Source organism: Beta vulgaris, chromosome 2, assembly GCF_026745355.1.
Source record: "Beta vulgaris subsp. vulgaris cultivar EL10 chromosome 2, EL10.2, whole genome shotgun sequence".
NCBI lineage: Eukaryota > Viridiplantae > Streptophyta > Magnoliopsida > Caryophyllales > Amaranthaceae > Beta > Beta vulgaris.
Window position 1 is genome coordinate 39,248,101 of NC_079203.1, and position 13,705 is coordinate 39,261,805.

Below are 13,705 nucleotides of genomic sequence, written 5' to 3' on the forward strand. Positions count from 1 at the left end.
TGCTTGGTCCCGCAAAGAGGATAATCTTTGAAATCATCATTCCTTTGACTCCAAAAGCACTCAAACTCATCTTCTCGCATCCGGAAACCGCCATCTAGACCATCTACGAACCATATGAGCTCCTCCTAGTCACAATCGGCCTCAATAACCTGAAAATCACATGAAAAAACACGAAAGTGTCTCGAAATAACACAATGGTTCAGAAGAGTGCCCAAATCATGCAATTAGACCTAATATGCACTAAAATCTTCATTAATATGAGACTTAATACCTACCTATATGCAACTAAAAACCGACTTATCAAACTCCCCAAGCTAAACTAATGCTTGTCCTCAAGCATTCCAACATGAAACATAGGGAAAAGTAAGATAAAAACTCTTCAAGCACACACACAACAGGTTTTCAAATCAATTTCAAATGTGAAAATAAAACCATGAAGAGAATAAACACAAAACTATTCAATCAAATCCTAGATCTCATAATTGTGACTTGACAACCAATATTACCACTTTGCTCCCCAAGCTTGCTTGACTATACATGTAACCCTCACTCTAGTCGTGCACACCACTCATGTGTATAAGAGGTCAAATGTCGCTCAAGGCTCCATTCCATTGACTATATCCTACCTAAGCTTGCACATCTTCTCACTCTCCACCGCTATGGGACTATGTTTAATGCAAAGAATCATGAGGACTTTATATGGGTTGTAATGAAGGCTTAAGGTATGGGTGGAAAGTTCTAGGAAAGTGGTGCTCAAAGGGGAAAGTGAAGCTCTTTTTTTTTCAAACACCTTACAACAATTACCAATCCTCACACACATTTTATTTACTTCATTTTCTCTTTCTCATTAGCTACTTCATAACTCCTCAATTACAAACTCCAATTTCCTTTTATTACGCACTAAAGACATAAATCACAATCTTTTGTTTTTTTTTTCTTTTTTTTTTTTTTTTCAATAAGGATTTAACAAATTATCTACAAGAGGAAATCGATAGGAGTTTAAAAGAAAGTAGCTATGAGGAGTTGAACTCAATACAATCAACATCACAAACACCACAAAATATCTTTAATGTCACACTATAACTTCATCAATATAGCTTCACAATCCCCTAGGTAGGACAAGGTAAAGGGCTAAAGATGTAGTTAATCAAGAGAAACAGGCTAGGCTCAGAGGGGTGACAAAAGGGAAATAATCAATGTGGTGGCATTTGGTTATGTAGCTCGGAAATACAGATGCCTCAATCATATTCAATGCACAAACAAGTCAATGCGGCTCAAGGAGTATCAATGCAAGTTCTAGAGAATATAGTCAAGGAAGAGCATCACACATGAAAAGAAAGACTAAAAAGATTTAGTCTATTAGGCTCAAAATAACCTCACTAGGTATATATATTTGGCTAACAAGTATAGTCAAGTCTCCCTTGGAGGATCAAACCGTCTTACCACAAACCATTCAAATCACAATGAGCAAGGATAGATCAAAAACAGTTCAGAGTTATTCAAATCATGCTTAGACTTCACATAGAAACGAGCATAGAAGGCATGAGACTAACACTAACCCCAAGATCACACAAAGCATTCTTGATAGCAATGTCTCCAAGCTTGACAGGAATGGAATAGCTGCCCGGATCTCCTAGCTTTTCTGGAAGCTTATTTTGCAAAATAGCACTACACTCAGCAGTTAGTGAAACAGTGACATTTTCTTCAATTTTTCGTTTGTTAGAGAGCATGTCTTTCAAAAACTTAGCGTAGGAAGGCATCTCAGATATGGCATCCAAGAAAGGTATGTTGATGTGTAGCTTCTTCAGGTTGTCAAGGAACTTCCCATATTTCTTTTCAAGTTTTGCCTGTGCCAATCTTTGAGGGAACGGAACAGGTGGCTTGTATGGTTTAATAGGATTGACAGTGGGTTCCTCCTTCTCAGGCTTCTTAGCTTCATCTTCTAAACTCGTCTTCTCTTGAACTTCTTCACTCAACTCTATAACCTCTTTTGCAGTGTTGTTTTGCTCAGTTACCCTCCTTGCAGGCTCTTGCAATTCTTTACCGCTCCTCAATGAAATGGCATTGATATGCCCCTTAGGATTTGGTTCAGTTTGCCCAGGAAGTTGGCCTGAAGGTTTAGAGAGGTGGCTTATTTGTTGGGCTAGTTGGGTCATCTGACTCTCCATCAATTTATTATGAGCAGTGATTTGTTGGAGAGAATTGTTGAAGAATTCATTCTGCTTGGCTTGGTATTCAACTTGCTTTGCCTGAGAGGAAGCTAAATTCTCCATGATAGTCTCAAGGTTGGGTCGAGAGGATGATGATGAAGGGTTGAATGGTGGTCTTTGTTGGAAACCAGGTGGCTGGGAGTAGTTGGTGTGTGGAGGTTGAGGTTGGTTATTTTTGTAGGAGAAATTTGGGTGATGCTTCCAACCTGGGTTAAATGTGTTTGAGTATGGGTTGTTTTGTGGCCTTGTATTTGTGTTAAGGAGGGCATTGACATGCTCAGTTCCCGCTCCCATATTATTATATTGACACTCAGTGAAGGAGTGACCTTGCACTTCACAAATCTCACAAATAGGCGCTACTGGTCCGCTACTTAATTGATCAATTTTAGCTGCCAAAACTTGCACAATGTTAGTTAAAGTAGCAATAGCATCAACCTCATACTTACCTCCCTTTTTAGGGGCTCCACGGGATATACTCCAGTCATTCAGGTTATTGTTGGCAGCCATATCATCCAACAATGTCTTTGCGGCTTCTGGAGTTTTTGCCATGAAAGTACCGCCAGATGCGGCATCAATAGAACTTCGAACTTCATGTTTCAGACCATTGTAGAATGCTGAATCAGCAACCACTCAGGAATGCCGTGGTGTGGACACTGCCTTTGCAAAGCCTTGTACCTCTGCCATGCTTCATAGAGAGACTCCAATTCATGTTGTTGAAAGTCAGATATCTCGTTTCTGAACTTGGAAGTTCTCATAGGAGGGAAGAACTTGTAAAGAAAAGCCTTCTTCAGTTCTGGCCATGTGGCAATCTTCCTCACTTCTTCTTCCTTAAACCATTCCTTTGCTTCGTCCCTGAGAGAAAAAGGAAAAGCACAATACCGAATTAAATCGTCAGAAACATTAGTTAATTTCAAAGTATTGCATTTTTCTAAAAAATTAGCCAAATGATCAGTAGGGCTCTCTTTGGGTGTTCCCGCATAGGAATCCTGTGAGATAAACTGGATGAATTGTGGCTTGAGCTCGAAATGATTGGCAGCGGTTGCGGTCTGTTATGGTGGTGGTGGTCTCATCGGGCATAGCATATTCCCGTAGAGACTTTGGTGGTGCTTCGTCTCCCATTGTTGGTTCTTGTTGTTGTTGTCTTCTTCGACTTCCTAATCGCCTTGCTGTAGCCTCAATCTCGCGATCAAGAGTAATCTTGCTACGAGTGCGCATGCAACAAAAAGACTGAAAGAAAAGGGATCAAACAGCAAATAGAGTGACAATGATCAAACAAAGACAGTTTAGCCAAATAAATCAAAGATAAACTAATCTAATACCGTTAGTCCCCGGCAACGGCGCCAAAATTTGGTAGGCGTGTCGCGCACCTATCAAAAGTAAATTCCTAACTAACCTCCTAACTATATAGCAGGGCAAGTCAGGGTCGAATCCACAGGGACAAACAATATCAAACACTAGGTATCTTGACTCAATCTAACTAAACAAGTGACAAACGATGATGGAAAGGATGATGAACTAAGACTAATGTTAAACTATGACAATTACTAGAAACACACAAGGTTTATCAATTAATTAAAACATCTAGAATTAAGCGTCACCACTAGCATGACCAACACATGAATAATTTCCATCCCAAATAAACATAATCAACGGTTCAAGAGGAGTAATGCAACCTATAACTACCAAAGACCTCTCCCGAGTACCAATGGCTACTCTAACCAAGCAAGCAAACCTACTCCCGTGGATTCATGCAAGAAAGAGACATTAAGCATAGCATTACAATTAAATTCCTGGCAATCCTATCTAACTATTCCCATAGAGATATTCATACCATTGATTGAATCAACAAAACCATCTAGATTCAATTCCCATTGAAAACAAGATATATGGAGTCAAATCAAAATCATCTATCCCTAGTATGATAATGAGCATAAGAACAATCCAATCAAACAAGAACAATTGATCACATAAACATGGGATTAATGGAGGAATTCATGTATTAAATCATTGCTAGGTTTTAACTTAACCCTAGATTAATAGACTACTCACACATAATTGAAATAGCAAAACAAATAATAAATAAATTGAAAGACATAATAGTAATAAAGCAAAAGAAGAGATTAGAAAAACTTATTCTTTACTTGAAGGAATCAAACTTGTAGAATTCAAGGTTCAATAATGGGATTTTCTCTCAAAAGCTCTCTAAAAAGTAATCCTCTATTCTCTAATAATGAAAAAGTCCCCAAAAGTATGTTTTTAAAACCTAATATATCGTTTACATAAACTAAGAAAAAAATAATTAAAAGTCGCGGATTAAACCGAGCAGCAGAACGCGCGGTCGAGCGACATTATGCACGGGCGTGCATCAATATGCACGGGCAAGCAGAAAGTTGCTTGGGCGTGCGTGCAAAACAGAAGCTTTTGGTCGATTTTGTTACGCTTCTGCACGGGCAAGCGAGATCTCGCTTGGGCGTGCGCCTTGGTGCGTGGGCAAGCGAGATCTTGCTTGGGCGTGCACCTTGGAGCGTGGGCAAGCGGACTTCTGCTTGGTCCCGCAAAGAGGATAATCTTTGAAATCATCATTCCTTTGACTCCAAAAGCACTCAAACTCATCTTCTCGCATCCGGAAACCGCCATCTAAACCATCTACGAGCCATATGAGCTCCTCCTAGTCACAATCGACCTCAATAACCTGAAAATCACATGAAAAAACCCGAAAGTGTCTCGAAATAACACAATGGTTCAGAAGAGTGCCCAAATCATGCAATTAGACCTAATATGCACTAAAATCTTCATGAAAATGAGACTTAATACCTACCTATATGCAACTAAAAACCGACTTCTCAATGGAGCAGGGGGTTCTCAGTCAACCGAAGGATCTAACTGGCTCTACAAGAAGCTTGATCTTCCCCTGTATTCCAGCAAAAATCCGGATGGGTGGATTCTGCACGCTGAACGGTATTTTAAGTTCTATCGGCTGTCGCCGGAGGAACGGCTGGAGGCCGCGGTGGTGGCACTGGAAGGTGACGCGCTTCTTTGGTTCCAGCGGGAACAGAGCCGGAAACCACTCGTCCAGTAGGAGGAGCTCCGGGATCTACTCCTTCGCCAGTTCCGACCAACCTCTTGTGGGTCATTGCATGAGCAGTGGCTTGACCACTCCCAGTCAACGACGGTGGTGGATTACAGGAGAAAGTTCATTGAACTTCTCGCTCCTCTGACCGGAGTTTCCGAGGAAATTGCTAAAGGCTTGAGAGAAGATATAAGGGCTGAAGTGAGGCTTCTGGGCCCACAAACCTTGGACCATGCAATGGACTTATCCATTAAAGCTGAAGACAAATTGGGCCTTTATTCTACCCGAAAAACCCATCCATCTTTTAACCCACACTCTAAATCCACCACTTATTCCTCTCACACGTATTCTTCCCCAAACTCCGCAAAAAGTATAGCCAATCATCCCCAAACCCATTCTCACACCTACCCCAACCTCTCCACTACTAGCAGCCCACGTTCGATCGCCCATAATACTTACCCCAAACCTTTGGGAGAAATGAAGAGGTTGAGTGAGAAAGAATTGCAGTATAAGCGAGAGAAGGGTTTGTGCTTCAAGTGTGATGATAAATGGAGTATTGGGCATAAATGTAAAAGAAGAGAGTTGAGTGTGCTGTTATGTAATATCCCAAAATTTTAAACATGTTTAAATAAATAATTAAGAAAGTTAAATCGTTCACTTAATAATTGTTTTAGTTAAGTAAGTCTAATTATGAACTATTTTATTTTTGAGCTTTTAAATAAACTAACTAATTCTATAAAATATTGTAATTGAAGAGTAAGATTACTAATAACACCTAAGTTAGTCACTTTTATTACAACAAAGGAAACTAACCAAGTTTAAGCAAAATAATAAAAAAAAAAGAGAAAAAAAAAGAAACTCCCCCCAAACCCACGGTCAACACCCACCACCCACCTCTTTCCCCCATACACTAATTTCACTTAATTGAACCACCATTAATCACCTACCATCTCCCCCTATCTCCTACTTGTCCCCTCTGCTAGCTTCCTATCAACAAAATCACCAATCATCATCCTTCCACCTTCAACCTTTGTCTCCAAAAATCTGTCCATAAATACACAGAAGAAATGAGTTTCAATTACAAAACATAAAACCACAAGAAATCACAAAAAAATTTCTTCTCCTCTCGTTCCTTCTCTTTCTCCCCTATTTCGGATCTCACACCAGCACCACCACAAGCTGCCGTCAGCTCGCGCGATGCAAGACAGTCGCCGGTCACTGTTGCGGCACTCGCCGACCACCTGCAGCTCGCCGGAGCTTCACCTACATCTCGCGCACTCTCTCTCCTCCTCGTGCTCTCTCTCGTTGCTCCTCTTCACACGCTGCTGCTGCTGCTCGCTGCTCCTGTCGTTCTGCCGCCGCCAGAGCTCCGAATATCGACGGCCATCGCTGGTCTGTTCCCACCGCCGGCATCCCGCGTCGTCATCTGCGCCGCTCGCCGGAGTTCGCCCTACCTGTGTTTTCGTCCCTGCTCAAGAGAGCAGAGGTATACCACCTCTTTTATTTTCATTTTTCCCTCTTAAAACTGATTTTCAAGTACTTTAATGATAGTTTACTTGTACCCTTTGTTAGTTAGTGTAAGTGGGTCTGAAAACTGATTTGCTTTAGTAAACCAACTTAATGCAAGTGTTGCATGTTCCTTAGTTGGGCTCAAATCTGACTTTTAATTGTATTAGCTAAGCTATTTAGTATTAGATGGACAAATTGAGTTAAACTAAAGCTGATTTAGTATTCTATTAAGTTATATTGATTTAATTTATTAAGTTAAGTATAATGTTGGACTTATAATCTGATTTACTTAGCTAAATCATCTAAGTTAATCTTGTTGTTTAATATATTGAGCTTTAGTGGACTGATTTAGTTAGTTTCATTAAACCACCTAACTTATTTACTAAAACTATTTTGGGCTATGATTCAATATAACTAAGTTGCTTGAGTAACTAAAACTAATTAAAATAATTCATTAAGCTTGTTGTTATAATTGAGTTTAAGTTATGAGTACTTCACTAATACTTAAGTTCACTTATAATAATTAGTTACTTAACTTGTTAGTTTTTAAATGACTAAATAATATTAAAATAATGTTAATGGATCTATTATAACTTTAAACTTCATTAATTTATTAATGGACGACTAATTAGTTATTAACCATAAACTAGAATAACGATACGTTTTTCGAAAGGTTATATAATATGTAGAAATATAACTTTAATGTTTCGATAATTTCTAAAAATATAGCTAATTGAGTTATTCATTAATTAGTTGTTAAAGAGTCACCTTAATTAAAAAGTTATTAACGATTAAGAAATAATGACCTTTAAGGAGACCTTTACGACGTTATAATGACCGCTATGACCTTAATAAGCGCAAACTAATATTTAGGCTTAAAAGCTAAATAACGAAACGTTCATTAATAAAATTATTCTTGAATAGATTAAGGAAGATAAAGGATATTACAAGCCTCCCCCGGCTATCAAGGTTATTAAGCAGGATTCCAGGTAACGTCTACTGCTAACACCCGCATTCCCCTTCAAAGTATGTTTTATGATCATGATTAATATTATGTTTTATATATGGATTGCGGGAAATGAAATGTTTTATGATGGTTATTATGAGATGATGCTATGAAATGATGATGATGACGTTATGATGAAATGAAATAATATAATTATTCACGATGATGATGTTACTTAAAACCAATGAAACATGATAAATTCAAGTGAAAGACGGTTCTTGACAGTATGATACGGGCACCGCAAGTGTCACCTATGTTGTGACCGCCTAACTTTTTTCTACGGGCACCGCAAGTGTCACCTATGTTGTGACCGCCTGACTGTTTTATGATACGGGCACCGCAAGTGTCACCTATGTTGTGACCGCCTGACTGTTTAAATGATACGGGCACCGCAAGTGGTGTCACCTATGATGTGACCGCCTGACTGTTATGTAATGGGAGACATCCCCTATGTTATGATGTACTGGCCAAGTTACCAAAGTAAAAGATATATGATGATAAACATGATAAAGAAGATAAAGTAACCTGATATGATATGTTTGTGAAATGTTTTACTTATTCTCTCCTCCCTGTTTTTAACTAAAATGATGTGAAATGAATTTACGATGTTAGAGTAGTATGTTATTGAGCCTCGGCTCACGACGTTTTGTTTTATGTTTTAGGTACCGATGGTGACAACGGGATGGCGTAGCAGTGAGGAATTAATTAATATCTAGTTTATATAAACTCTCATGGTTTTAATTTAAGTTTATGTCAAAACTCTAATTAGTAACTAAGTTTCTATTAATCAAGACTAATGTTGGATCTATATTATGTTCATGTTATAAAATGTTTAAGTTTATGATTTTATGTCGCCTTGTATTTTCCTTATGGAAAGTACGGCGGTAACGCGCCGACTATCTAGGTTCCACTGCTAATAATCGTTTAATTAACTTAACAACGATGATTAGAGGTCGGGACGTTACATGTTAGCCCAGGGAGATGAGGATGATGGGTATGATCCAGGTAGTGAGATAATGGAGAATCTGGTCGAAGAAGAAAAGGACCCCCCTCAACCCGAAATTTATTTGAATTTCGTGATGGGACTTACTAGTCCAAAGACTCTAAAAATGAAGGGCCAGATTGATGGGCATGAAGTAATTGTGATGGTGGATCCGGGGGCCACCCACAATTTCATTTCCACCACCACAGTTAGAGAATTACACATTCCGGTGACGCCGTCTCAATCCTTTGGAGTCTCACTTGGAACTGGATAAGCTGTCCAAGGGGAAGGAGAATGCGAGGCGGTAGTTCTCGAACTACAAGGGGTCACGGTGGTGGAGGATTTCCTTCCCCTGCAACTTGGCAACTCTGATTTAATTTTGGGTATACAGTGGCTGGAGAAATTGGGTACTATGTCGACTAATTGGAAAACACAGATTATTAAGTTCCAATTAAGGGGACAACAGGTGGTTTTGAAGGGAGACCCCTCTTTGGGACGCACACTCATCTCACTCAAAGCCATGTTGAAAACGTTAAAAGGGGAGGGCGACGGATTTGTGGTCGAACTCAATGTCATGGAGGGTCTAGAGGTCACTGCCCAAGAAGACTTTATTTCCCACGCTCCTCCATTTTTACAACACTTGCTGCAGCTGCACAGCCAAGTCTTCCAGGCCCCAGAAGGCCTTCCGCCGCAAAGGGGGCATGAGCATTCCATTGTACTTAAAGACGGCACTGACCCGGTTAGCATTCAAACCTACAAATACCCTCATTTCCAGAAGACGGAGATTGAGAATCTCATCCATGACATGTTGAAAGCAGGTATCATACAACCTTCTCATAGTCCATTTTCGAGTCCTGTGTTGTTGGCTAAAAAGAAGGATGGCTCTTGACGTTTTTGTATTGACTATCGGGACTTAAACAAGGTTACCGTGCCTGATAAATTCCCTATTGCCGTGATTGATGAGCTGTTGGATGAGCTACATGGTGCTACCATTTTTTCTAAACTCGACCTCAAATCGGGTTATCACCAAATAAGGATGCGAAAAGAAGATATTACCAAAACCGCGTTTCGGACTCATGAGGGTCATTACGAATTTTTGGTCATGCCATACGGTCTGACCAACGCACCTGCGACTTTTCAGGCTCTGATGAACGAAGTTTTTCGGCCATTCCTACGGAAATTCGTTCTAGTGTTTTTTGATGATATATTGGTGTATAGCGACTTGCAAGAGCAACATGCCCTACATTTGCAGCAGGTTTGGAGGTCTTACACTCACAGAAATTGGTAGCTAATGGCAAAAAATGTGAGTTCAGTCAGCATCAAGTAGCATACTTGGGCCACATTATCTCGGCTCAAGGAGTAGCCGTGGACCAAGCCAAAATTCAGGCCATGCTGAATTGGCTAATCCCTACATCTCTTAAAGAACTCAGAGGATTCTTAGGATTAACGGGTTATTATCGAAAATTTATTCGGGGCTATGCTGAGTTAGCATCCCCTCTCACAGACCAGTTAAAGAAGGATGCCTTCAGATGGTCAGAAGTAGCAACCACATCCTTCCGAGCACTTTAACAGGCCATGACTACAGCCCCGGTTTCAGGACTGCCAGATTTCAACCTCCCGTTCACAGTGGAATCTGACGCTTCTAGCTATGGAGTTGGGGCCGTGCTGCTGTAGCAGGCCCATCCTATAGCCTACTTCAGTAAGGTTTTGGGCCCGCGAGCAAGACTTAAGTCTATATACGAGAAGGAGCTCATGGCAATCGTTTTGGCTATTCTTAAGTGGAAGCACTACCTTTTGGGGAAGAAATTTGTGATCAAAACCGATCAAAAAAGTCTGAAACACTTAATGGAGCAGCGGGAAATTGGTGCAGATTACTAGAAGTGGGTGAGCAAGATTATGGGGTTCAATTTTGATGTGGTCTATAAAACTGGAGCTTCGAACCGAGTGGCTGATGCCCTTTCTCGTGACTTTGCTAGTACCATGGAGCTGGGCACCTTGACCACAACTTGTGGCGTAACTTGGCAGTCGTTACAGACACAAATTAAGGACGATCCTTTCATTAAAGGCATCACAGATGATATGGCTGCCAATAAACCTGCTCCCAAAGGCTATACGCTTCACCATGGCACCTTGAAGTACAAGGGCAGGTTATTGGTCCCAAAAAACTCAGCCCTTATTCCTATTCTTCTCCAAGAATATCACGACTCGCCGCTTGGTGGCCATTCCGGTGACATTAGAACTTATCAGCGATTGGCTCATGAATGGTTTTGGCAGGGGATGCGAAAAACAGTCACAAATTACGTGCACTTGTGCGCCTCCTGCAAGCAGCACAAATATTCCACTCTTAGTCCTGCGGGACTTTTACAACCCCTGCCATCCCATCTCAGGTGTAGGAGGACCTCTCGATGGACTTTGTGGAAGGGTTACCCAAGTCTAATGGGGTAGATTCGATTTTGTGGTCGTGGAACGACTCAGTAAATATGGCCATTTCATTGCCCTGAAGCACCCGTTTACTGCTCCTTCAGTAGATGCAATTTTCATCTCTGAAATTGTTCGCCTACATGGATTTCTCGTCTCCATAGTCTCTGATCGTGACAAGGTTTTTATGAGTATCTTCTGGAGGGAATTGTTCCGCTTACAAGGCACCCAACTCAAGCGTAGTACCGCTTATCACCCTCAATCAGATGGCCAAACAGAAGTGGTCAACAAAAGTTTAGAGACTTTCCTCCGTTGTTTTGTCAACGATAAACCTCGGAGCTGGACGTCTTAGTTAACTTGGGCTGAATATTGGTACAACACATCCTTCCATGTGTCCATTCAATGCACCCCATTTACGGCATTGTATGGCCGTGACCCACCTTCACTCATCAAATGTGAGAAGGGCAGTACCAATGTGGCTAACTTGGAAGATTCTCTACTTGAACGGGATGCAGTTTTGGATAACATCAAAGCCCACTTGTTACGTGCACAACAAAGGATGAAAACTCAGGAAGATGCCAAATGAAGGGAGTTGGTTTTGGAGGTAGGGGATATGGTCTACTTAAAATTACAGCCTTACTGGCAGAAGTCTCTTAGCCACAGGCTGTTTTGTAAGTTAGCTGCTCGCTTTTATGAGCCCTATGAAGTTCTGGAGAAGATTGGCTCTATGGCATATAAGCTGCTCCTACCCCCCACGGCTCGCATTCATAATGTGTTTCATGTGTCGCAGTTAAAGAAGGCCTTGGTCCTACTCAATCTACTTCTCCTTTCCCACCTCACATAACTGTTGACCTCACTTTGGAAGCTGTACCAGAGAGAGTTCTGGGGGTCAGATCAACTGCTAGTGGCACTGAAGTCCTCATTCAATGGCAGCACCTCCCTCCTACTGAAGCCACGTGGGAAGAATTCCAGGCTCTAGATGCCAGGTTTCCTGTTTTCGACCTTGAGGACAAGGTGGAAGTTTGGGTGCGGGGTAGTGCAAGGAATCAACCAAGACCGCCCACTCTAATTACATATGCAAGAAAATATCCCAGGAGGGTAAATCAGTAAAAGAATGCAAAGAGGTTGCAATGTCAGAGTTAGTTATTTGCTGAGGCTAAATATGTAAATAGTTGCTGAGTGTCTGGAAGTTTCTGTAATTAGAATAATATAAATAGAAAGGTTATGTGTCTGAGAGGACATGAAAAGAATTGAGTAGAGAGATAAGTAGTGGGAGGGACTCACCCTCTCGAAAGTATGAGAGTTGTATTGGGTAATTTTACTCTGAATTTATCTATACAACTTACTATCCTTGGCTCCATTTTCTCTATTAACAGAGGGTCTCTAGCAAGATGCAACTAAAAAAAGTGAAATATGAATGTAAACCTGTGTTCAATTCAGATTGCAGGGGATTGTCACACTATGGAACAATGTTGACAAAAGAGGTATGAAATTCCTCAGAAGAAGGTGGTGCCAACGAAGGTGTGGAGGAAGAAAATCACTGACGTTGTGGGAACTAAGGAAGGGGGCAGTGACCACGTGCTAGGGCCTGATAACAATCTAAGCATTATAGCTAATATTGCAGCTTCCATTCGTGAAATGCGAAATGTGAATAAAGAGGGTAGTTCAAGCAATGAAAGTGAGAGTATGGAGACACAACACATGAATCATACAGAGGGGCAGGAGGCTAATAATGAGCAAGTGAAGTACCCACGAGATACTGCAGATCAAGATAGATGCATAACACAGGGAGGGGGGTGGTTATCCCACCTCATGGATAAGTTAGGTTTTTGGAATGTGAGAGGATTGAATAGTCCTAATAAACATAATAAGATCAAATGGTTCTTGAACCATTACTCTATAGGGATATTTAGTCTTCTTGAAACCAAGGTGAAGGTTGTGAACTTCCCTAAGGTGTTATCAGGTATTTGTTCTAATTGGAGTATTGTGACTAATTTACAAAGTCACAAAGAGGGTGTATTTGGATCATTTAATTAGCAGCCTAAGAGGTTTTATGTGAATATTATTGAGTGTAATGCACAATATATTCATTGTAAGGTTTCTCATATTGTTACTGGGAAATGTTCTACTAGACTGTTGTCTTTGGGTTCAATGAAGTAGGGAAAAGAAGGCATCTATAGAGGAACCTGGTGAGGATCAAAGGCAATGTGATGGGTCCCTGGATCATTAGGGGAGATTTTAACAGTGTGCTTAATCTTCATGAGATAATAGGGTCGAGCAGTCACTTTGGAGGAGGTTGAAAAGACTTTATACAATGTATACGGGCATGTGAAATGAATAATTTGAGTTTTATTGGGCCTGTATTTTCATGGTCCAATAAACAAGAAGTGAAAGTAGGGTGTGCTCTAAAATAGACAGAGTAATAGAGAATGATGCCTGGATAACTACATTTCCTAATGCTAACATCACCTTCCTTCTTGAGGGATGTTCTGATCACAATCCATGTGTGG

General features: G+C 40.7%; 1 protein-coding gene and 1 non-coding gene across 2 annotated transcripts; one reads left to right on the top strand and one right to left on the bottom strand.

Annotated features, from left to right (window-relative positions):
- Positions 1 to 1,517: 1,517 nt before the first annotated feature.
- On the bottom strand, positions 1,518 to 9,615 carry LOC104886741 (uncharacterized). The gene is made up of 5 exons (XM_057392986.1): positions 9,413 to 9,615; positions 6,248 to 6,324; positions 2,657 to 2,824; positions 1,744 to 2,599; positions 1,518 to 1,668 (listed from the first exon to the last, which is right to left on the bottom strand). Exons 1-5 carry the CDS (start codon positions 9,613 to 9,615, stop codon positions 1,518 to 1,520), a joined length of 1,455 nt encoding a protein of 484 aa, XP_057248969.1.
- Positions 2,847 to 2,953, top strand: LOC125495402 (small nucleolar RNA R71). Its single transcript, XR_007272039.1, has one exon. It is a non-coding gene; the product is annotated as a small nucleolar RNA R71 (small nucleolar RNA).
- Positions 9,616 to 13,705: the final 4,090 nt, after the last annotated feature.

Excerpts from the sequence above, each read along its gene's own strand:
- LOC104886741 (XM_057392986.1), bottom strand. The coding sequence starts at position 9,615 with ATGAGAAGGTTGTATGATACCTGCTTTCAACATGTCATGGATGAGATT. Across the intron at positions 6,325-9,412 it reads GTGCAGCTGCAGCAAGTGTT|ATTTTTGGAGACAAAGGTTG; the intron begins GTAAAAATGGAG and ends ATTTATGGACAG. Across the intron at positions 1,669-1,743 it reads GAGATGCCTTCCTACGCTAA|TGCTATTTTGCAAAATAAGC; the intron begins GTTTTTGAAAGA and ends TGCTGAGTGTAG.